We start from the raw sequence: 24,223 nt of genomic DNA on the forward strand, positions 1-24,223 counted from the left end.
GTAGAAATTGTATGTTTTCCTGTGAATTAATACCAGTCCTACCAGTCTCATGATTTAAAGCTTGCTGAAGTACTTTTTCTGCCTGTTCATACTGCTTCAGTTTCATTAAAAGCTCAGCCAAATCATAGCAAAGGAAGTTCTGTTGACCACTCCTCACTGCAGCCTCATAGTAACCAATTGCCTTGAAGAAAGAAGCAAAAATTTGTGCATAAATTAAAGGCAAATCTTAAAGACAACAACCTTGTTACTTAGGTATTCAATGGCATGTTGCTTTACTTTTTTTTCAATGGAGAAGTAATAAAATATGGGTTTCAGTGCAGGCCCAAACCCATTGCAAGTCACCAGAACTACAATTCAATTGGTACAGAACTACCGAACTATAATTCAATTGGATTAGAATCCACCAACGTGTGGATCTACCAACTGTGCTTTGTCCAGATGACCTGAAGGGAATTTAAGAACTTACTTTCAGGATAAAATGTCTATTTTAGCACTCTGAAATATAATACTTTTACCCAAGCAAAGCCCACATCCTGAAACAGTACTAAACTAACCTAATACATTAATTATAGAATACCTTTGAGTAGTTATGTGTTTTGATTAGGGCTTTTCCAATTTTACTTGCTAAAGATGGATCTTTCGGATTTTTCTTCAAGGCCTGCTCGTAGGCTTCTATGGCTTCATCAGGCTTCAACAGTAAAATATAAACACATACATAAGTCAAAGATTAAGATAAATGGTGTATGAAGAAAACAATATCTGGTAAAAACTCCAGGAATGACTGCCAAGCAGAACTGATTCATAAGCTACAATACTTCTGAGAGAAGAATACTATAAACCTGCAGGAAATGTAAAGCCCATGTAAATTAACATTGTCATGCTAAAACAAAATATGGCAAACAGACAAGTTTGAATAAACATTCTTTTTCACTGCAATTTCTCTACTACTATCTTCACTGGTTAACAAAGAGGTAGATGTAGTAGTGCTGTATCTGTTTTTCTCCTCTAGCCACATTAGAGCAGATTAAACAAATTCCACTTTGTGTGATAATTCTTCATTAAGGAGAGGACTACACACAAACATTAATATGAAAACAACCATTAATATCTACAGATCTCCAAACTAGTAATCTAAAGTATCAGTTGCATGTCCTAACTCAATCTATTTTTTAGATATGAATTTAAACATGTAGCCTTCATTTCCTATGTCCACTTGACTACTGCCAATACCAAACAGCACTTCCAGTTCATCAAGAAAGCAAAGGATGCAAAGAATGTATAGGAACTAGAAAATTATAACATTTATGTAGAGCCATCAGCATGAAAACTAAGTTACCTAGAATTATTCTAAGTTTCAGAACACTATTCTAAACATCTCCAGCTTCTTTGTGATTTCAGTTTAGCTCTCACTCTAGATATCTGTTCGTCTTATGAGACAGTGTTGCTCTAGAAAATATTCCCTCCTTGACTCTCACCAAGTAAGCTTTTAGAAGAAATGTATTTTCAACAGTTTTTAATTTAAACAGTTACTTGTAGTCAATATTTATTGTTTTATATCCTAAAGCAGTTTCTGTTTGACAAACATCAATCAATAAGAGTCAGCATGCCACAACGTTTCAACTAGATAAAGTCAACAAACTACTCAAATATTCCATTCATCTCTAGCAAGCACTCACCTCTTGAATATTCATGTATGCATCACCAAGAAGAAGAAAAGTATGAGCACTTGGCAGTTTTTCCACTAGGTCACTGGAAAAAGAAGACAAAATCTTGCTCAGTATTTAACATGCCAATATTAGTATCTAAACAAGAGAAGGGCACAACAATTTTGTCCTCTGCAGATTTTAGTTTTTTATTTCTGAAAATAAACCAAAAAAACCCTGAAATATCTTTTCAAAATAAGACTTCCAATTATCACTTTAATATTTGCTCAAATGAGTTCATGTCACTAAATATTTCTCATTTCTTGCAGTAGAAAGAAAAAATGAGTTCACCACGCTATCAGTAAACATCTAGAAAACTATGCACACCACAAACTTTTACCTATAGCAGGCGGCATACAACTTCTTATCTTTCCTATACTGAAGATAAATATCTGCCATTTTTTCTTTAGCTTGTACAAAGTAAGGCTGTTCAGGTGTAATATTGCGGAGCATAGTCAAGGCATGTTTCACATCTCCTTGAGCAATTGCCAGATCTGCATTTGCAATCACAACCCTTAGCTCCTCAGGTGTTCCAGAAAATTCATTCATGGCATCTTGGATGACTATAGCGGCTTCATGCTGCAAATAATAAAAAGAATAGAATTAATTTAGTTCCTGTCATTGAACAGCCAAAAATAAAGACATTATAATAATTTATGGGCATTATGCAAACCAACTCAAAAAACCCCACAAAAAACACAAACCATAGTATCCACTTATTTCACCATAGTGTTTTTGATTTTTTTTTAATAAAACTCCTGTGATATGGACTACTATAGAAAGTTTCAGTACAGAAATTTACATTTGTGTTGCATATAAACAAGTACATACTCAAACATCAGCTAGAGAAGGTCTTTAGCACCTTGTTCCAACAGGTCCTGCTTGGAGCAGGCTGGCCTCCAAACCACAGGACTGTATGGCTTCTCTTATATTCTTATACATAGGTAGTGTCCTATTTCTTATCCAGACACAGCTGATAGTAGGGATGATGCTACACAAATATAAGGACATGATCCAAAACTACTGCTAATAGCATTCTGACAACAAAACAGGGATCTACATCCGAGCAAATGAACATCAACAGTGTGAACTGGTTTTTGTAGTCTCAAAATCGAGCACCTGTCAACAGTTTGTTTTCCTTTGCTCTGTACAATTTAAGGTACTTAAGTTCTCAAATCAGATATTCACATGCTGGAAGATTTACTAAGCAAATCCTCTTGGTAAAAGAAGTGGTTTTCTATTCTGAACTAACAGAATGGGAATGGGAAGAGGGAATTGCTTTCAGGTGTGTTTTGCATTTTAGCAGGTTTGCCATCTTACCGGTTCTCCATTCAAGCGATGAGCTTCTACCAACTCTAGGAACACTGACACACGATCACTTGCATCAATTTGAATACTTCTTCCTTTTGTTTTTGACGAAGCTGTAGGTTTTCTCATTCCAGGCAAATTCCTTGCCATCTGTAAGGTTTTAATAGCTTCTGATATTTCTCCCACCTTCTTTTGGGTTTGGGCCTTAATTAAGTGATACATAGGATGTTCTCTCACCTAAAAAAAAGAATAATATAAAGAGTTTCCAAATTTTACTTGATGTAAAGTATTCAAACCCCTTGCAAGATTTTTTTTTTTAATAATGACTTTGGTTTCTTTTTTTCCTCCAATTATACACAAATTCAATTTCAGAAATTTACTTACAAAAATATAAGAATTGTCAGAGTATGCAAACTAGTAATTTAGTAAGCTTTTAATTACAAAGTAACTATTACAAGGGATGATAGAACAACATCAATCGCTGCTTTATTTTAAGCTAGACTGAATTTTAAGGTATTCTCCCACACTGCTGTGTGCACACTTCACCAGGCTATTAAGTAGAGGAAATATACAATCGTTATTTGGCACAAGTCCTCCATGCCATTCTTCATCTTCCTAAAACATACTTCACAGGAAACAAAAAGTCTGTAAGAGAAAAACAGCTCTGTGAAATGGCAAGGACCTCAATTAGGTAGCTAATTAAGATATTAAACTTCAGCTTTCTTGTATCACTTGGAGAAAGAAAGTAAGATGGGACATGCTTCCAAAGAAATGGTAGTTTCCAGCTAAGTGGTCTCAAGATGTTTGGGCACAACTCAGACCTAATGAATGGTGTGTGTGTGTGTGTGTACTGTGTTCCCAACTCTCTGCTAATCTTACATAAAGTTCCACTGAAGTCAACAAATCAAAAATCCCATACTGTAATGTTTAAGACCCATGAAATGTGACTTGTAAGGTGTTAGTTTTGTCTTCATGGTCATTTCTTTGATAAATATTCAGATATCACATTCATATAAACATTTAAATACTAAATTTGTAGTGGAAGAGTTATAAAAAGTTCAGTTGAAAATTATTATACACAAAAACTTACAACTTCAGATGACTGACTGAAATAAAATCATTTCATTCTTTTGTTAAACTCACCTCAAAATTATGGCTTAGACAAAGTTCCAAGGACTGAGAACACAGCTTGATATTGTTTTGAGCCAAATACACCTGGGCCATCAGTAAGTGTGCATCTGCATAAGAAGGGTTCCTTTCCAGACAGTAATGTAAATTACTGTGGGCTGCTTCAATATCCCCTAGGAAGTGGAGAAAGAGAGGGAAAGTGAAAAAGCAGCAGCTACGAAATACAGCTATATATATACATACATACATATATATATATATATATGTTATATACTTAACATTTTTATTTGTCAATTTTTTTAAAATAAATGTCAGCATCTAGTGAATAAATTCATATATAAAGTATTGTAAGGTTATGACATGAAATTAAAGGTGAAAGGTATGGTATTTTTCTCATTGCTCCCTCTGTAAATCATTCAATAAATTAACTTTCTGGGAAATAGTAGATAAAAAATACTGTATTTATAGGTCTGTACAATTAAGATCCTCTCATATAAAGGACAAAGAAGTGAAGAGCAAATGTTCTTCACTTAGTTGTAACACAGTATTCTGCAGTGAAAGAATAAATTCATTACTATTTACAAGTGTGAAATTAATTTTTTATATTAAATAAACTAAGTAGTTTATTGCATTTAATTCATATAACTATTACCCGACAAGTACTTCACTTTTGCAATTAAAAAGACAGCTTGTTGAAGACCAGGCACAGTTTTTACAACAGTTTCAAGAACTGAAGCACAGTGCTTAAGAAGTGGTGAAGGAGACTGCCCAGGACTTGCAGGCTAGGAGCAAAAAAACCAAGTAAGTAATACAAAAAGAATGCCAACAAACTAACAAAAACTAGCATTTGAGTCAAAAGATTTTAGATTTAGATTTATTTTTAAGTCTGAGCTTCACTTTAAACTCAAATGAACATTAGCAAAGCCTTGTTATTTCCTTCAGTCAAAGCAGCTGTAGTTGAGAAGAATTATAAAAACAAGTTTGAAATTTAAGGGGGCAACTTCTTGATATCAGCAGGAACACAAGACAGTCTCAGACTTCAAGGACAATGAAACACTTCAGACCTGACAGACACGGAAGAGTCAGGCCATGAACATTTGGTTACACATTCTGAATTACCAGGCCAACTCAGCCAACACAGCAGTACCGTGAATTACATTTCAATAAAGCTGAAGTTGGAACGAATGATGAGAAGTTTGAGAAGAAAAGGTTCTGGTGCTGTCATGCCTACCCTCATCCCACACCACAGAACACATCCATACTGCTAGTAACAAACTGAAAATAGAAGCTGAAAAATAGCTACTTTCATGCAAACTGCTACTACAATACATCACGTTTTATTACTCTTTATCAAAAACATTACTCCTTTCCCTCTATTACTTTAGCTAGTTGCTGGTTTATACATCAAAAAAGGAAAAGGCAACCTAAGCATCATTCTGTTCACAAAGAGTATTTTCACAGGACCCAAAAACAAAATGGAAGTCTCCCCCACCCAGCTAACTCCACATTTTCAAACACCATGCAATATTTTAATATTGCAATATGTACTTCAATAAAGAGATAAAGGGAACTTGAGCAAAAGCCTATCTTTTCTTCTGAAAACCCTTCTATGGAGAAAAATTCAGAAAAGCAGTTTAAACTCCAAATTAAAAACCATCATTGCTGTTCAATATTTCTGGAACGTATCCCAGGGAAATCTTCAGATAAGAGCAAAACCTCATAGAATGTCACTTCCTATCATTGCCATCTGTGACACGAAAATGTCACTGCTACTGATGTTTCAGACTTTCAAATATTGCCATTTTCTTACAGATGGTGAGGCGCTTCATAACAATGGAAAGCTACTTGTTTTCCTTTTAAGATTTCAAAACTCTACATAAACATACTCATGGAAAGGTTCTATAGTCAGGCTAGAAATAATGACAGGATAACAGAAGTCAGCTCCCAGTTATTTCAGAAGAATAATCTATTTAAGGAAGACACTATTTAAAGAAACTTGAAATGTGTTTCTTCTGCTTTAAAGATGTCAGGTCCCCATTCAATTTATTAAGTTTTACATGCCTTTGTTGCCAAAACTAGAGCACACAAATTCAGCCACAGAAAATTAAGCCACCTAAGGAAGTGAGATTTTTCACTGGAATGAACAATAATATAAAAAGGCAGTATTCCATTGAATTTTACCAACACACAAAAGAAAGAATTTATGTATATTGAAAAAATGTCCTAAGCCAACAAAAATATTTCATAAATAGTGTGGTCAGTGTGAACATCCTAGTTTCATAATGTGATAGCTCTATTCACTGTATCATTACAGCTTCCTAAGAGATACTAAGACAGTGCAACTACACACACAGAATGCATTGAATAAATATCCCAAGTTTCCTCAGGTGGCATTGCTGCCACTTGCTCACATCACAAAATGCATATTTTTATCATTACTTTGACTAAACAGTGGTGTAACATCCCAAAACATACTCTTACTTCAAATATGTTCACATTTTAAAAAGGAAAATTTTCCATTTTTTTGCCTCAGGATTAACTGTTCTCAAAATGAAAAATTCCCATTCTTAGACAGATGCAATCTACAGATGCTTACCTGTGCTGGACAAAAATTAAGATATTCTCTAATAATTTCTAGCAAGAAATCAGGGTTTAGTTTTTCAAAATATTCCACACCAAGAGGAAATCCATGCAAAGATGAAAAGTGAGTATCCAGAACATCATTCAATAAAGCAAAAACATCTTCTTGTCTCTTATGTTTTTTCATAGCTAGGACTGCATGCAAGAAAGATAATTCCTACAGAAAAGAAAAAACAAACACAAAGCCCTAAACATTCTTCATATTCTAGATACATTCATCTCTTAATCATACAATACTACATAATTATTAATGTTAGCCACTTCTTCTTTATATTTAGGGATACTCTAAGACATTTAGTATGTTGTAAAGGACACTTGATGATTATTCTACCAATTCATTCCTTTAATTTGTGCAAGAACCTTTACATTTGTCTGATCACAAAATCCTGGAAATAATTAATATTTGTCCCTCCCTGACATATCAAACTTACGTTCAGAGAAAAAACACAGCTAGAAAGTGATGATGTTTTTGCTCTGCAAGCAAACAGCCTGGTTGCCAAGTTAAACACCACACTGACTTAAATAGAAAGAAAAACTGAAACTTAGACTTAACAGTACTCCAGTAACAATGCTCTACTCTAGTGACTGAAATATAGAACGTGTAATAGTTAGAAGGCCACAGTTCAGATTCAACAAAAGCAATTCATCAAAGTATCAATTAATCAAAGTATCTCAGTAAAGAAAGATGCCTCCTACCCCAGATTTCCCAATGGACTGCTGAATTTCATTAAGAAACTCCAACTGATGCTCTGCATCTTCTATCTGCCCTTGTATTAGCTGGCAACGGATAATTCCTGAAACACACAGAAAGACTTTACTGCCAATTTATCTTCCTAGTCAAGTACATGCTTTCTTTTCCAGAACTAACTTTTCCTCTCCTCAACCTCTTCATGTGGCAGGAAAAGAAAATGCATCAAGACTTATGGTAATGCAAATTTTACATAGTCAGAAAAACCTAGGGTAGATGATACATGATTGATACATTAATATGCTATATAGCAGTTTGAAATGGTAAATCTTCAACTGGTTCTAGACTAAACAGAAGCACCATGAAGTCTGGCTTCTAAATTCAGAAAACGTACATGAAGGAAAACAACCTCAAGCACACACACAAACCACTCCTGCAATCTGAAGTTTTAATACTGTTTAAGGCCATGGCAGAGTGAAGGAGGAAAAAAACACAGGGAAAAATCGGACAGGCAAACATGACACATTTACACCTCATTTTCTTGATACAAATGGGACTTTATAGAAAGTGGGGTTTTTTTGGATGCAACACATGCATCCAAAGTATGATGTTTGACTTGATTATGGTTTTCAAGCTAATTTGGACAAAATGAGGACATGAAGAGCTTGTTCTCTCATGCCCTTGATTTTCTTATTTTTGTAATGCCTAAGAGTTCTCTAGTTCTTTGGTACTACAGAAAATAAATAATAAAGTAAGTTAAATACAGCAAAATGTCTGTTCCCAGTATTACTTTGAGAGCTCTAATTTAGAACAGAAAAGGTTAATTTTTCAATAGGGAAAACCAAAAGACATATTCAGTAAAGAGACATTGTAGCCACAAGGAAGAAAGCACACAATGAATCTGAAAAAACAACCCAGCGCTCCTGTAATAACAGTTCTAGATTTTCCTAGCATCAATAATAGAAAATTTGACCAAAAAACACTGTCTAGTAAAAATCAAGAGGAAGTGTAAGACCTTACCAGTTAGTGCAGAAACACTTGTTTCATCAAGTGTCATAGCAGTCTTGTACCATTTTTGAGCTTCTTTCACTTTCCCTTGTAAAATCATTTGGTAGCCAAGTTCAGTAGCAAATTCTGCATTGTCAGATGCCAAATCAAATGCTCTTTGTACTAAGGTTTGTGTATGCTGAAGGATGAGCTGGTTCCGGCCACACTAAAGGTAAGAACAATCTTTAAGCCTTAAGCTTTTCTTTGTTTTTGGATTCAGTCAGACAAACACACTGAATATAAATCAGATCAGCAGAGACAACAACATCTCATGGAAGAATAAATTAGCCTGCAGTAATTCTATAAAAGTTGTGACATTAATGTGGGATGGATTCAAACATAAATATACAATACCACACAATAATGAATAATTGCATTGAGTTCTTCTTTATAGCAATTTTACAGAGATTAAAGAAACCTTCACTTTCAAGGTTATGTGATTAACCTTGTCAGTTTCACACAGTAAGAAGATGGCTGGTGAACATTTGAGTGTATTTTCACTGTTTTTCACTTAAAAGCAAGGAGTAAAACAATTTTTAGAATGAGACGGCTTAAACATTGTAATTCATGCCAAATGTAAGTCTTGAAAAATGTGGTTACCAAGGCTACACGAGTTAATCTATTTCAATTGTCCACAATTTTCTACTTTTTAGTAGATATTTAATGTCTGCCTACCAAAAAATAGAAGAAAACCAGGATATACAGACAGCCGTATGCTGTTTAAGGGGAAAAAAAGCATACTCACTGTTCTACTGAAAGCTAAAGCCATTTTACAGAACAGCTCAGAATTTCGTGGTTCTAACCTATCCAGTGCTTTAATCAGGTCTCCCAGTCTTGCTGAAGCCTTGGAGAAAAAGGAATAATATAAAAAGCAATAGAAAGAATTAACAAATTAGGACAATCAAACAGTTTTCACTATAAACTGCTCACATTTTTACTAGGCACTAATATCCTGAAATGTAAATTCTGAGGTTTTCAGGCTGAGGAGTTAGACTTGAGAATTCCTGTGCCAATACTTTGGAAGTGACAATAAAGCAGACCATGCATCCTTTATCCATGCTCTAGAAAGGTGAAAGGCTGGAGCTAAGTCTGGTATAAGAAAGGAGTCCCACAGAGCAAGACAGTCTGAGGAATCTGATCTGTGAATCCTGTTTGGGCTTCATGTGATACAGACACACATGCTCAAAAGCAAAGCACTTCCAAGTGCTCAGAGCTTTAACATAAGTTTCTCAACACATCTAAGGGGATTTTCTGGACATACAATAATAAGGTACTCAGGGCTTTTTAATACAATTTTAAGTGCAGGCACCTGAAATGCATAAATCTAACAAGCCTTGAAATTTTTCCCTAGACATGACTCTTAGTTACATATGACATTTTACTCCAGAATCTTTGGTTAACACTCTGCTATGTCCAGCAAGGTTCCTTCATGGATGGATTCAACTGGAGGCATCAATTCTTACTACTTCTTTGTATTTCCCATGTGCACAAGACTTAAATTTGATTGTAAGGAGGTTAATGACTGAGTTCTTTGCAATAACTGAAAATGTGTTTGGCAACATAAATACCTTTTCTCCTACAACTGGAAAACACCCACAACACAATAAAAACACTATTTTTTTTGCTAACTTTCCACTTAAATTATACGAGTTTTTGCAAAATGAGAAAAAATAAAGAATGAATTTCTGGTGACAATTTAGATTGGCTATTTTAGAACTTCCTGAAAAATGGCACAAGCGCTGTACATACAAAATACATGCATATGAAAATGGATCTTAGGAGTAGAAGGCAAAATAGTGTAGAATGCTCAGAGCTGAAAAAACCCCACAGTAATTGTCAAAAAATGGTAAACAAAACACTGGTGTTAACAACTATGACCTGTTCCCAAAAATCTATCACTACAAGGCCTCATAATTTCCCTTATTTCAATTAATAAAATATTTAAAAATAATGAAAGGCTTACAATAACTTATGAATTTATCAAAAGAGCATTTATACAAAAAACATCACTTTGATGATTGAAATCATCATGATCCAGTCAGCTGTCCAGACCAGATTTCTGTTTGGCTTGACACCTGTTCTCTGGAAAGATGAAGGTTAAAAGTTATAATTTCCTTCTCATCCAGAGAACACCTCAGCAATAAGCCAGAGCAGCCACTCAAATCAGAACAGGTGAATATATCTCCTGCAGATTAGTGCAGCACAGGACCAGCCAAAGTGTATGACAAGAATCCATAAAGAAGACAACCTTTGAAGGGACTAGATGCCACATGCACTATGTTGTGCTCAACACTCTGCCAAGAAAAAGACTCACCTCAGATATATTTCCTCCCCTGCACAGATGATGCAGAGCCTCCATTCTTATGGCTTCTAAATTGAGGGGATCTTTCTGCAATAGCCTAGAGCCAAACAACTGGTGAATGTAAAGAAACTAAACCAAACACTTGTTCAATCATCTATTTTATCCTAAAAGAGGAATAGAATTACTTGTATTTTACAGTCATTTTACATCATGGATCTCAACTGAAAGCACAGGTCTTTTATCTCAAGAAAGATCCTCTTCCATCCAAAATGGAGTCATGTATATATGTAGCATCCTCATACAACTGAAAGCCTGGTTTCTAATAAAACTTTATTTACTTGAAATTTATTTAAAAAAAAAACAAACTGATGCAACTAATTCAGATTCATTAACAATGAATGGAAACCTATTTACTTTTGTTTCAAAGTGTCCTTTGGTTGTAAACACGGCAAGAAAAGAACTTAGTGGTGTGCTACTTCATACTCAACCTATGTGCTGTTTCAATTGTCTGCTCCCAGTCCTGCAAGGCGAGTTGTAGCTTCATTTTCTTTACGAAAGCAGGAATGAAATTTGGGAAGTTTGCAATTATCTGGTTCACAATTTCCAGAGCTCCTGAATAATTCTGTCGGACCTCAAAATACTGCGCCTAATGGAAGGAAGAGAAGCTGTATCAAGAGCCTGTACACTCACACAGGATTCAGAAATTCTTTCATACAGAAACCAGGAAAAAGAGCTAGAGAGAAAGAACTCTTTCCTGAAGTAATAGTTTCACCTGAATATCAACCACAACTAGACATATTGCAACAATCAAATAGCAAAGGATCATGTGGAAAGCCTGTGTGTGTGGCAAGTGCTCTGTAACAAAGGTAACCACAATTTGGCCAAATTACTACTCAGTTGCAAGCAAGACAAAGAGAGACGTAGCTGAAGAGTAAAACTGTTTTATTAGGTTTCAAATACCTTTGTATGCAGTATCCCACAATTTTAGGATATTTAACACAACCCACTGATGAAACATTTGTTCAAGCTCTGAGGCACATACCATTCAAAAACCCACACTCACCAAGTAACTATTGTTGTTGCCAAAATTAACAATTTTCTAACTGTAATGCAATTTACAGGGTATTCCAAATACAAAACTTTCAGAAGTCAAGGATCAGAAGTTTAAATTAATTCAAGTAGAAATAAACTTAGGAGTTAAACCCGGTTTTGCTTTGATGCTTTGAATTTACTTACCATATTCCAGGTGACTGTACGTGTGCTGTTTTATTTCATCTTTTTAAGACAGAAATTATGCATACACAGTAGATTTTTGAGACTTCATTTTTTAAGCCCTAGTGAGATTCATGTCTGTCTAAATACTAAGTAACTACATTTGACATATACTCTTAATCTAATTCAATGGTCCAGATGGAGCCAAGTATACACACCTAACCAAATACCATTGTGCACACTCTCCTGAACTTCAGTCTTCTAATATTCATTGAAAACACATTTAGCTACATTTAGCCTTGGAATACTAAACAAACATCATGTTAATGAGTAACAGTGTCTGTGATATACAGAAATATGCTCTGAAACAGAAAATGTGCAAAGAAAAGAATTCATGCCACTCCTTTACTGAAATATAATCATTGATGATTATATGAACACAAATGAACACACGATCTAGACTAACGACAACTTAAAAAGAGTGCTAACAATATCAAAAAAATCACACTACAGTGTTTAACTATTGCATTTTGGCACACAGCAATTCTGTAATGTGCATAGGTGTCCCATGCAAAAAGGAATTTTTACGTTTCCAAGTGATTTGAAACTCAGTTTATACATATAAATAGAAAGGTTTTCTTGTGTGCATAGCAAAATTCTAACAACAGTACACATTTAGATTGAATTTAAACTATACCTTTCTTTTCACATTGGTGTCTAAAGAACCCAGAAGTACCTACAGAGTCCGAGCTGTATCTCTGTTCCTTGGACAAGCTCATTACACACTACTCTTATCAGCATCTCTCCAATCACTCTACAAGACTAAGATGACATTTAGGAAGAGTTAAAATAGTGAAGTAAACTTACTTTACCAAGCAGTGCAAAAACATCATTGCCTTCCTGCAGTGCTTCATCAAAGTATTTCAGAGCTTTTTTAATGTGAGTTTCTTTCCCACAGGTGAGATCAAGCCATGCTTTCAAAATTAACCCCTATTAACAAAACACAAATTGAAATTCTTTGCTAACTAGGTAATAGAAAATTACACTACATACAATAAGCAGAAATAACCTAAATAGAGGACTTAGAGTATCTATTTTAACTGCTTCAGAGGCATAATTATAACCAGTATTTAGCACAACCTAACACTTGGGTAATTTATTCCAGAGTTAAATTAACCAAATAGTATATTTACTTACAGAATTAGAAAAAAACACTAGTGGCACCTAACAAGTCTAACACGCTCAGTAGTCAGAACAAAACCTCACAAATGTGACCACATTAGACAGAATATTTTCTGCAAGCATTTCAGCACAATGTTTTCTTAAGATTTTGTTCATATGAGACACTGAGAAACATACTGGTGCTGCAGTATGTTTCTCAGTGTCTCATATCAACAAAATCTTAAGAAAGATTTTGACTATGATGTTTATTTTTTTTGCTAAGAATTATGAGGCTTGGCATCAAGTAGCAATAGTGGCTTAACTGAGTATTATTTCCATTTATTGATTTATTTTCATTTATTAAGCCATTATTTATTATTTACTAAGTGAAAATTAATATTAGTCAACAAAAACAACTATGGAAATTTACTCAGCTGTGTCGAATGAATTTACGACAGTTAAGAAGGAACGTACTAAAACACAAAATAGATCAGGACAACTTCCCAACAGCATTAATGCCATAAGTCTAGCTTCAGAGAATGCCCTATTAATTGTCCTATTAATCTTTTACATTACTGAAAGGTAAGTACCAGTTACCTCTTTACCACCACCAGAAACTTTGATCATTCTATCAACATATTCACGGGCTTTGTCCTCACGACCAAGATGCCACAAAAACAAGCCAGCATAGTACAGGGCCTGCTGTCCTGCTGTTTTACGTTGTTCCTTCAATCTTGCATCCAACTCCAGAATAGCATCTCGATCTGAAAAGGTTTTGTTCAGAGCTCTTGTTCACAGCCTCTCAAAATATTATGAAAGAACAGCATATAAGCCAAGGGCTTCCAGAGCAAACACTGTTTTTGTACTGTACATTGATAAACATGCAGACAATCCCACCCAATCAGTTATATTTATCAGGTACAGATGGAAAAGGCAGAAGAGGGTTCCCAACAACACGGTGATGGGGAGATCCCAGAAGTGGGGAAGTCCTGGATGACTGGTGGTTAGCCAAGCTGATGTTCATCTAGAAGGGCAGGAAGATTTGAGAAACTACAGGCCTCTTAACCTGACCCTGGTGTCAGGGAAGGTCATGGGTCAGGTCACTGAGTGCCGTCACACAGCACCGACAGACACCAGGGGATCAGACCCAGCCAGGCACTGGGAAAGGCAGAAGCTGCCTGGCCAACCTGATCTCCTGCTATGACAACGGTGACCCACCTAGTGAATGAGGGAAAGGCTCTCACTCTCAGAAAGTCTTGAGATCCACAATAATTTTGCTGTCCTGCAATATTAATCCTCAGGGATTTGAATCAGAGTAATGTCATTAGTCAGAGCTGTTTCACATCAAATTGTTTAACAAACTGTTAGCAGCAGCTATAAACCTCCATAGTGAGAAAGATACTGCAGCAACAGTTTAACAACCACTCAATGCACCTGATAAATCAACTCTTATTTTGAGAATGTAATTCCTAACAAAATTGTTCCAGCTTTTAGGCTGGAGAAGGGAATACCAAAACTCACAAAATTCTTTTCTCCATTTGTATGGCCAGGATAATTTAAAAGACAGAAGGCATGGCTTTAAAGACTTTTCAAGGTGCAGTTCTACTCAAAAGTACAAATATCAGACATGAGTGAACAACAATCACCAGAAGCTGGATTCAATTTTTTTTTCCTTCAAAGATTCTTCATCAGAGCAGATAAGTCAGATTTTGCGTGTGAGTGTGTGTGCTTTATTTTAACATTCACTCTTATGCTTCAGAGTTTCGTGATTTGGTGTTTCTGTTTACAATCTTGGTAAGCATCACTCAATTCAGTAATAGATCCTATGTCAAATGCAAAACCACAGTAAACCTTTTTAACTTAGGCAGAATTAGCCTACCACTCCCAGGCCTTCACAGAGAGCTCTTTAAAACATGACCCAGAATTTCTTAATAGGCATACCTGGATTAGGGCTCTTTTTATGGGCATAAATCAGAGCCATCATTGTACAAAGTGACACCTCTGGTTTGTTTTTAATTGACTCCAACTGTCGAATACTTTCTTGGACATCACCTAGTTAAAAAAAAAGCACAGAATAAGCTATCACACTTTTCAAGACAAAGAATATAAACATCAAACTTCAATCTGACTTAAATTTTCCCTTATATTTTTTCTTCTGTGCTTTTGTTCCTTATGCATATACCCACTTTCATTTGTTTGTGCAAGTCTTTCCAACAGACACAGGAAAGAAATTAGCATCTCAATGCAAAGGATTTGAATTATGTGCTAATTCTGCCAACTGTCAGAAAGCTGAAAAATCATATTTATTGTTTTATACAGGGCATTGAGCAGCTCTTTTTGCTCCTGTTTCTTTATATAACCAGTGTTTTTGCCTTATTTGTGTGAATATTTTAAATATTAGCAAAATAGCCAGTATCTTGAAAAACAACAGGATTCTTACATAAGAACATCTGGGTGTTTGGGAATAGACACACTCTCCCAAAACCAGCACACCTTCCTAGACTTGTCTCAGCCCTTCCCTTGTTGGGTTACTTGTTACTTGTTAATATTTCTGACATCCCTGGAATATACATGCTGCTAAATAAACTTCTCAGAACAGTGTAATTTACACAAAGATCCCCCCACTAGGTATTAGCTGCTAGTTTCCCTGAGAGAGAGGATTCAACAAAACTAACACAGCTGCTTTGAAGGGAAGAGCTGTTAGCTGGGAAGCACTAGTGAGTTTCCGATCAAATGCAACATGCGTCTGGGCAGGGCTCAAATTCCCTCCAAGGAACCCATTCACCAGACCCATGGTCGTGAAACCACGAAAAATACTTGCTATTTCTCACTTTGGTAGGAGCTATCCAGCTCACTTTCACTCAAACTGGGGAGGAGCGGTGACGGACGATAACACACCGGTAATGCACTCAACACGGAGCACATCCAGACTCGCCAGCACCGCTCCTCCCTGCGCAGCGGCCTAAGGGCTGAGCTCCGGGAGGCGAGGCAGGGAAGCCCGGCGCTCGGGGAGGAGCGGCCCCGCCCGTTACCTGCCCTCAGCGCGCCGTAGGCCCGGTAGAAGAGCAGCACGGGCTCCGCGCCCAGCCGCGCCAGCGCCTCGTCCGCCGCGGCCCGGGCGTGCTGGAAGAGCCCCTCCTGGCAGTAGTAATTGAGCAGCGCCTGCGGGGAAGCGGCCGCGGGTCACCCGTAGCCAACGCTGCGCCCCGGGACGGCCCCGGGGACACCGCGCCCACCGCCCCGTCCCGCCCCAGCCCGGCCAGCCGCCGCCTCGGCCGCTCCCATCCCTCCCTCCTTCCCAGCCGCTCCCTCCCTCCGCCGGGACGCGACGGCGGTAGAGCCCACCTGCTGCACCTCGGCGTCCATCGTCGCTACCCGACGCCACTGCGGGGGGGCTCCGGAAGGGTGAGGACGGCGCCCTGCCATTGGCTCGGGCGGGAAGGAGGCGGGAGAGACACGGGAAGAGAAACTCCTGGAAGGCGGCGGGCGGGAGCCGCGGGCCGAGCCCGAGGGAGCGGGCGGGAGGCTGCCGCTGCTTTGGCGCCCCCTGCCGGCGGGCAGCCGGCCGTGCCTCGGGAGCGCTCGCCGCCGGAATGGCCAATGGAAGCTTTGGGAATGTGTTTGTTTCCTTGCTTTTCTTGGCTGAATTTACGACTAAGTGGCTCACATTCCATACGTTTCATAATGTGACTGAGCACTTACAGTTATGTGGCACTTCTCTTAGAAATGCAATAGCAATAGGGTCAAATCAGATAGAGGAATTTCAGTTTTCCGCTCTCCTTCTTTCCTCCTGGAGAATTAGAGTAGCAAAGACTAGTAAAATTAGAGTTTTCCTATGGAGGCGAAAGCACCCTCAGCCATAATTTCTAGACACCAGAAACAAAGGTTGCTAAAGAGCATTCCTTTGGAATGGGAGCGCAGTCTGCCCACCAGGAAAGCCAGCAGTGATGCCACCAAAGACAAGGAGCAGAACCCAACCTGCACGGAGTTTGTAGAAGCTGCTTGACTCTTCTTGCAGAGAGTGCTCAAAGTGACCTTTCCTAGTCCATTACACGTGCAGCTCCTTTGTCACAAGTTCTCGTCCCAGCATCAGGAAGGTGCTAAAGAAGCACTGTGCAATAAGCATTCTTGGGTTTCCTTGTTGGCCAAGACAATCCTCTGCTTTTCCTGCTGTGTTTATGTTCTGCTTGTCTTGTTCTGAAGCAACATTGAGGCTTCTGTAAAATTTAAAAACTATTAGAGGTATGAGAAACAAGTTGGGGTTTTTTACATACTTTTTAAGGTAACCATTGAAGACATATTCTGTCCACATATTGATCTGAAAATACTTATCGTTTCATTTTGATACTAGGCATTTTGAATCAAATTGTAGACCTCTTTGTTCATAATGTATTTGACAACAATTTTACAGAGAAAAATTTCCCTCTCTTGAAAAATTGTTGATGAATTTCAGGGACAATGCTATGAAATTTTATTTCTCAATTAGCCACTAAGCAAGCTTACAGACTACAGCTGCTCATCAACTGGTTTCAGTATTCACCGATGATTGTTTTCATTGTAAGTTTAGGGAAATGCAATATAAAATTATGTAAACATGTAAAATTAATACTTTTGGAAATTCACTGAAGCAGTTGATAAAGAATAAGGAACAGGCCCACTTTCCAGATGCATTTGCTTTTTCCCCCTATTGGTATCCACAAATGGTTGCTGCTAGGAATGGGGTGCTTTCAGAGAGATTTTGAAAAATTCTTGAGGAAAAACCAATGATTTATTTATTCCAGCACCATTCACCTTTTTCAGACATGCACCCACATATGAGATGCTCTGTAGCCTATTTGTGAGCAGCACCCAGCAAGAATTAACTGGCTCTCAACCCAAGCTGGGGAATGTCATGGATCTAGTGCTATTTTCTGCCCTCATTTTGTCTTTGTAAACCCTTGAACACTCAGTTCTCATTGCTGTGACTGCTCTGAGCCTCCTGGGACACACTCAGGGCAGCTCTGGTATTCGATGGCTGTGCACCCCCTGCATGGGGCTGCTGCATGCAGTCGCTCGGGGCAGAACTCCTGATACGTGCAGAAGCGTCATGCTCACTGTGTAACACACATCAAGTGAGAAATTCCTAATTAGTGACTAACAAGCAAATCCCAAGAATTTTCTTAAGTGGAAGAACAGTATAGCTGCTGTAGAGGTTTTCAGTATCCTCTCATTCTGTGGTTTAAAAGCATACCCTTCTTTATATTACTGTCAGATAATAAACACAAAAGGAACGTACAATAAAAAATGTAATCTTTATTATTTTGACGCATTAATAATGTTCTTTAGCATCAGTTAGGGTAATAGCATTTTTCTGCATGCAGTTCACTAATACAGATTTAGTCAATAATTTTAATAAAAGTAATCTATATTTAATTTTCCTGTGTAAGAAACATAAAATGTCCTGATGGATTGGCTTATTCAATTTTGCTACTTTCTCTTTGTGAAAAAATATCGTGGACCCTAGATAATATTTAGAACTGTTCTAGTGCAGCATGATTGGAAAAAAAAATCTGTGAGTAAACATGAGAAAAGATTCAGGATTCTCTGAAAGAAAGGTTGTATCTGAAAACTGATGATGCAGGCACTGCTTAGACATTCAATTTGAACTTTAGACCATTTTCCCATCTGCAAAAATAAAAAAAACAACTTAGCTTTTTAGAAGCAAATTATGAACTTATTTCGCAGAAATTATTTATATGTTGGCAAATACTGTAAAAAATAAGATCCTACAGTTATCCATTCATTTAGTTGTATCTTGTTCTCTGGAGTTCTTCTGTGAAAAAGTGCTATGGACTGAAAGTAACAAAAATGCTGTGACATCAACCTGAAGATAAAATCCAGCTCTTGTTTTATGTACATAATGCTGAAAAATAAAATAAAATGATTTTTACAGTATTTATATTTGCTTATAAAATCCTAACATTATTTTCAACAGGTTTAGTAGTTTTCAACATCTGTACAGTTTGGATATACACTATATGCTTTTCACTGAAAATTCAGAAATGTAAAACAAATAAGCTCCTAAATAGCTGCAAAGTATTGCTTAATGGTATGGAGGAATGAGGTCTTTTTGAGTAGTTTATTTCATTTAGCTCTGATGTATGGCTTCCCATGTTTAAGAATCCTGGACAGTCAAAGGAATAGCAGCATAGGCAATATAAACATGCACTGATTGCATCCAAACTATCTATAATGGTAGATAATACATAATTTTACCTGTTGAATGCTTGCACACTACACTTATTGTGGTACATATTTGATGCAATAAATGTGCTAAAGTCATTATCTGTTTGCTCAAACATGCACCACAGGTTAAAAATTATTTACATAGCAGAGGGCTTTTCATTAATGTGTACAACATCAACCTTACTGAGAGCTGAAGATGGCTAAACAATACTGCAGGATAAAGCAGAACAACTTTATAGAGGGCTCTTTTTGATCAATTTGGTGGGCTGAGGCAGATTCATTTAGTATTTGTATGCAGAAAGACATTTGACAAAGACAAAATCTGTGACTCCAGACCTAGGGAGAAGTTTGCACCTTCTGAAACTTAATGGTCTGTGCAAAAAGTAAACCATATTTACTGTTCTTGTGACTTGTAGAGGACTTTACAGGCATACTAAGACTTGTTTGAACATGATACAAAATGAATACATTAATTAAGCACCTCAAAATCTGTTATTCCTTTCCAGAAACACTGTGCTAAAAAAAAAATCTGTTGTTCTTTGTGACTTAATGTTATTTTCATGCATGATCTATAAGTGCAGCATGCCTTCATGCAAATAATTTCTGTGTGTATATTAGTTGTATAATAGAACACCTGGCCCTTGTACCTGTAAAGGTGTACTTAATTCCCTTCCCCAACAGAAGCCCCATTTACAAAAATAGTCACATATAATAAACAACATATGAATAAAAACAAGATGAATCCACCAACACAGATTTTGTAAAAATATGAAGTATGTGGCAGTTGAAATGCAAACAGTGGATAGAGTTACTGTATTGTTTTATGCTAAACACACAAATACTTGGTTTCACACCCCTTTAACTGGTCCCTACAGTCTGTGTAGCCATTTTTCTCTCCTCTTCAGCAGTGTCAGCTGGTAGTGAGAACAGTAACCTCCTGTCAAGGTTGTTTCTTCTTATCACAGTCACAGTCACTGACAAGGGGTCACTGTCTTTTAATAGGCACTGACCTTTAATGTATTTGTAAAAATTGTCAGTTTGGCATAGACCTCCTTCAGGAGTCCTGTTGACACAAACACATGATCCTTACAGGCTATGAACTACTTTGCACATATATGATTTTTCTTGCTATTTGCTCTTATTTCTGACCATCTTTATCTTCCTTTTCATGCTTTTCTTTGACTGGCCTTATTACACGATCATAAGAAGGCGGACAAACTGCTGTTGATGCGGTTATATCTGTTTTCTCTGTAAATGAGTTTTCATTTAACTTGTCAATAAGAATTTCATCTTTCATACCCTGACCAGCCCCACCTTCAGTTTTATTTTTGTTATAGATAAAGGAAGCTTGTTTTACTGTTCGTTTTAAAAGGTGACGTCTGTAAGCACGCTGAATGATGACAGCAGACACCTCCTCCTGCTTTCGCTTCAGTGTGGTTGTAATTGGTTCATAGGAGACTTTAGAAGGATTGGCTGCCATAAACCGATCTTCCATCTGTATTCTGAGGGCGTCCATCTCCCCACTTTCCCCCAAAACACGCTTTGTGAAAGCAAACAAGATGTCAAGGCAGTGAATTCTGTCACCGCTCACCATGGGCAGATCCATTGCAATAAGCTGGACTTTGTTAGGTTTGGGTAGATGAAGAGGAGGCTCAAGTGCTGCTGCAAAATCAGACAATTTCTCAAATTCCATGAACTGTGTTGCATCGGGATCAAACTTCTCCCAGACTGGAGATACAAAGTACTTCTCAATCATCTCAGCCAAAAACATTCCTAAAAAAGAAAGAAAAAGAAAAGAAAACGAAGGTACATTATCACTTAATCTTTGTATCACAATAGAAATTTAGAAACACAGTTTTAAAACTGGCAATTTTATGTAGCAATTGAAGATATTCTGTAGATTACACTGGCATAATTTCTGTTACAGCAGTTATATGTAATATTTGCAGATGCAGTAAGTATTGGATGATTATAACAATTTTGATGGTTGTTTTAGCTAAATTACGAATTAAAATGTCAAGCTGAATGACTTGGCAGTAAATCTCATGGTGGCAAAAGCTCACCATACAGCTCTATTCAAGTAAAAGTTTACCTCCTATTCATTTTACCTTCCTTTAAGTTTAATTAACAAGACTTACCTACTATAGAGAGAATGACAACCACAAAATCAAAAATGTTCCAGCCTATAGTGAAGTAGTAATGGCGAAGTGAAATTAATTTCAGGACAAATTCTCCAGTGAAAAGGACAATGAATACCAGGTTTATCCAGTATAAAATATTTTCCATTTCTTTGCTCTGGTCATCTGTTTCTACCATCATGGTAACCATGTTAAGACAAATAAGAATCATGATGCTGATATCAAATACTTGCTGTGTCACAAAATCAAAGACCATTCCTTGGAATTTATTCTGAGGAAGAAAGAGAGAAGAAACATCCAATACAAACTGTAATTTATTTACATTTCCTGTTAGAAGAAAGTAGAAAAAACACATGCAGTAAGCCTTATGAGACTTCAATAAAATTTTAACTAGCGTACACTAGTTGCTAATTGAGTACTCAAATACAACAACTTAGTTCAGCCTCCTTTGTTGCATATCAATATATAAAATAGTTGTAAGTGAAAAATTTTTTTTCTTTTATTTTTGTTTTCCATTTCTGCTGACTAAAGCCCCAGTTACTGATAACTTTCTGCTCTCCCTGTATCAATAAAAACTCTTTGTAAATAGCTATTTGTCTGATGTGTATAAATAATGTTACCCCTGGTCTTGGTATGGGTTTTTGTGGTTTTTTGGATCCCAGCTTTTTCATTGCATTGTAGTATTTCTTCTGCTCTTCTGTCATGAATATGTCTTGACCTCCAAAGTAAAAACATGAAATCAGAACTGGTTATAATCACATTTATATGCAGTGCTGAAAAAACTGAGTGATTCAAAAATCAAGAAGACTAAATCGGGAAAAATCTCTTAGCTATCAACTGGATCTGTCTACATTCTAAGTATTTTTTCTAGAAATCTGGACATCCAGTACTGTATCTCTCAAAAAAAATAAAATGCAATCAACATCTTTTTACAGTTCTTTTCCTGGAACTCCAAGATATCATTTCTCTTACCTCTTTTCTTTTATAGTAAGAGATACAGTAAAGAGTATTTGAGATAAATTCAGATAGTCTGGGCTGATCAATACTGTCACTTCTGAACTGTGATTTTAGTACAACAAAGGAAAAAGACAAAGTCAGGTTTTCAGTACAGAAATGTGCTTTAGGTATCTCTAGTTTAGCAGTCACATTAGTTAGCAATCACATTAGCATTTGGGCCCAAAGTCTTCAAGGTTCTTGAGAAGATGGATTATCAGACTTTGGAGAAACTGCTGAAGATTGAAGCACCCTTGGTGCTATTAACAGCAAAATGTTCTCTTTAAAATCTTTGATTTTGATTAGTTCTGTATTCAGTGAAGTATTTAGCAAAAGCATGAACCTGCCTTTGAAGTCGGACTGAAGATAAAGAAGGAATTATGGGTCTTTCATATTTCTAATCAAAATCCATAGTAACCTTGTGTTAGAGACAGCCTGAATAAAAAACTATGACACTTCCCATACCCCTTGAAGAAATTTTTTCCTAGATAAGAGATACTCATAGACATCTAATTCCAGGAATGCCAATGCACACATAGGACTGGATGCAGCCCTTTGTGGATGACTGTGTGGGAAGCCTGAAGATGTGGGAATGCAAGGACCATAAGCTGGACGGGCTCCCTGACCATGTACCTCTACATTTCTACATCTACAACGCCCAAAAATCTTGCTTAGTATTTCTCATTATTAACATAAACCCAAAGAAAGTGATGCAGTCCAGCAAAGTAAAAATGAAATAGTAGCTCATAGCTGTTTTGGTCCTTGAACTTTCATTGCTTTATCTATTTACAGAAAATAATTTTAAAGGTGACCATCTCCTACTCAGACCATCTATACCAGTGAGATTATCTACATCTGCACTGTGAAACAATAAAAAAGGTCCTGAAATAGTTACAAACCACTCCTGCTCTATATAGTTTCAGATTGTTCAGTGCCACAAAATAGAACTTGAATACTTGGGATCATCTTTAATTGCATGATGAAATGATTTTTTGTATTTCATAACCAGCTAGCTATTTTTTTGTGTTATCATAGAATAACGTAAAATCAAGAAGGGAAAAACCCTAAGAAATTATGAGTGCTCTAATGGGGGGATGTAATTAAGGGGTTGGATCATACAGGAAGACTTCATAAAGTTTAGTGAAATTTCATGAAGTTTAGTGAAACTTCATGAAAAAGCAGATGACTTGAGGAAGACTAAACTGGGAATTGACAAAAGAAGGATCTGTCCCATTCACTACATGAAAAATTTTATGACTTCAATGAATACTGCAGATATGATTTTGTCATAACACACTGCAGCTTTTTCAATTTTGAACAAGTCATGGGTGTACTTTCCATATATCATGCACTTACAAAAATTCATTATTTTAGAATATCTTTAGAAGAGAAATGAAACAATACTTATCTTCTTTTTTTGCTGATTGAAGTTGTCAATAATGACACCAATGAACAAATTCAGGGTGAAAAAAGACCCAAAAATTATAAAGATGACAAAATATAAGTACATATACAAGTTGTCTTCATACTTGGGTTGCTGTAACACCTAAGGGGAAAAAAAAAGAGAAATATGATTCCTAAGACTTCGTGTGAAAATTTCAACCAAACAAATGGCAGCCTTGCACAAAGTGCCACCAATATTTTGTATTTGGACAATATTCCTATCACTTATATCAAT

The 24,223-nt window shown here is 36.7% G+C and overlaps 2 protein-coding genes across 5 annotated transcripts in view; both read right to left on the reverse strand.

Moving 5' to 3' along the window:
- Window positions 1–16,615, reverse strand: part of TTC21B (tetratricopeptide repeat domain 21B) — a 34,157-nt gene extending 17,542 nt beyond the window's left edge. For 2 of the 4 annotated variants that reach the window (XM_041473321.1, XM_041473324.1), the window contains exons 1-18: window positions 16,535–16,571; window positions 16,222–16,351; window positions 15,131–15,241; window positions 13,787–13,953; window positions 12,896–13,018; window positions 11,305–11,462; window positions 10,829–10,913; window positions 9,260–9,358; window positions 8,488–8,680; window positions 7,476–7,573; window positions 6,736–6,936; window positions 4,792–4,921; window positions 4,155–4,312; window positions 3,024–3,248; window positions 2,044–2,282; window positions 1,677–1,749; window positions 578–688; window positions 43–181 (exon numbers count right to left, since the gene is read on the reverse strand). In XM_041473321.1, the coding sequence (XP_041329255.1) occupies window positions 43–181; window positions 578–688; window positions 1,677–1,749; window positions 2,044–2,282; window positions 3,024–3,248; window positions 4,155–4,312; window positions 4,792–4,921; window positions 6,736–6,936; window positions 7,476–7,573; window positions 8,488–8,680; window positions 9,260–9,358; window positions 10,829–10,913; window positions 11,305–11,462; window positions 12,896–13,018; window positions 13,787–13,953; window positions 15,131–15,241; window positions 16,222–16,351; window positions 16,535–16,555 (2,461 nt within the window). In that variant the 5' untranslated portion in view covers window positions 16,556–16,571. Of the gene's footprint in view, window positions 1–42; window positions 182–577; window positions 689–1,676; window positions 1,750–2,043; window positions 2,283–3,023; window positions 3,249–4,154; window positions 4,313–4,791; window positions 4,922–6,735; window positions 6,937–7,475; window positions 7,574–8,487; window positions 8,681–9,259; window positions 9,359–10,828; window positions 10,914–11,304; window positions 11,463–12,895; window positions 13,019–13,786; window positions 13,989–15,130; window positions 15,242–16,221; window positions 16,352–16,534 lie in introns of all 4 variants that reach the window. The other 2 variants (XM_041473320.1, XM_041473323.1) reach the window with 2 other exon arrangements.
- A 3,937-nt stretch (window positions 16,616–20,552) lies between these two features.
- Window positions 20,553–24,223, reverse strand: part of LOC121356707 (sodium channel protein type 1 subunit alpha) — a 61,110-nt gene continuing 57,439 nt past the window's right edge. The window contains exons 22-26 of the mRNA XM_041473403.1: window positions 23,954–24,091; window positions 22,173–22,277; window positions 21,553–21,823; window positions 21,320–21,410; window positions 20,553–21,237 (exon numbers count right to left, since the gene is read on the reverse strand). Of these exons, the coding sequence (XP_041329337.1) occupies window positions 20,553–21,237; window positions 21,320–21,410; window positions 21,553–21,823; window positions 22,173–22,277; window positions 23,954–24,091 (1,290 nt within the window). The remainder of the gene's footprint in view (window positions 21,238–21,319; window positions 21,411–21,552; window positions 21,824–22,172; window positions 22,278–23,953; window positions 24,092–24,223) is intronic.

This window comes from Pyrgilauda ruficollis, unplaced genomic scaffold (genome assembly GCF_017590135.1).
Source record: "Pyrgilauda ruficollis isolate IOZ18807 unplaced genomic scaffold, ASM1759013v1 scaffold3, whole genome shotgun sequence".
Classification (NCBI taxonomy): Eukaryota; Metazoa; Chordata; class Aves; order Passeriformes; family Passeridae; genus Pyrgilauda; species Pyrgilauda ruficollis.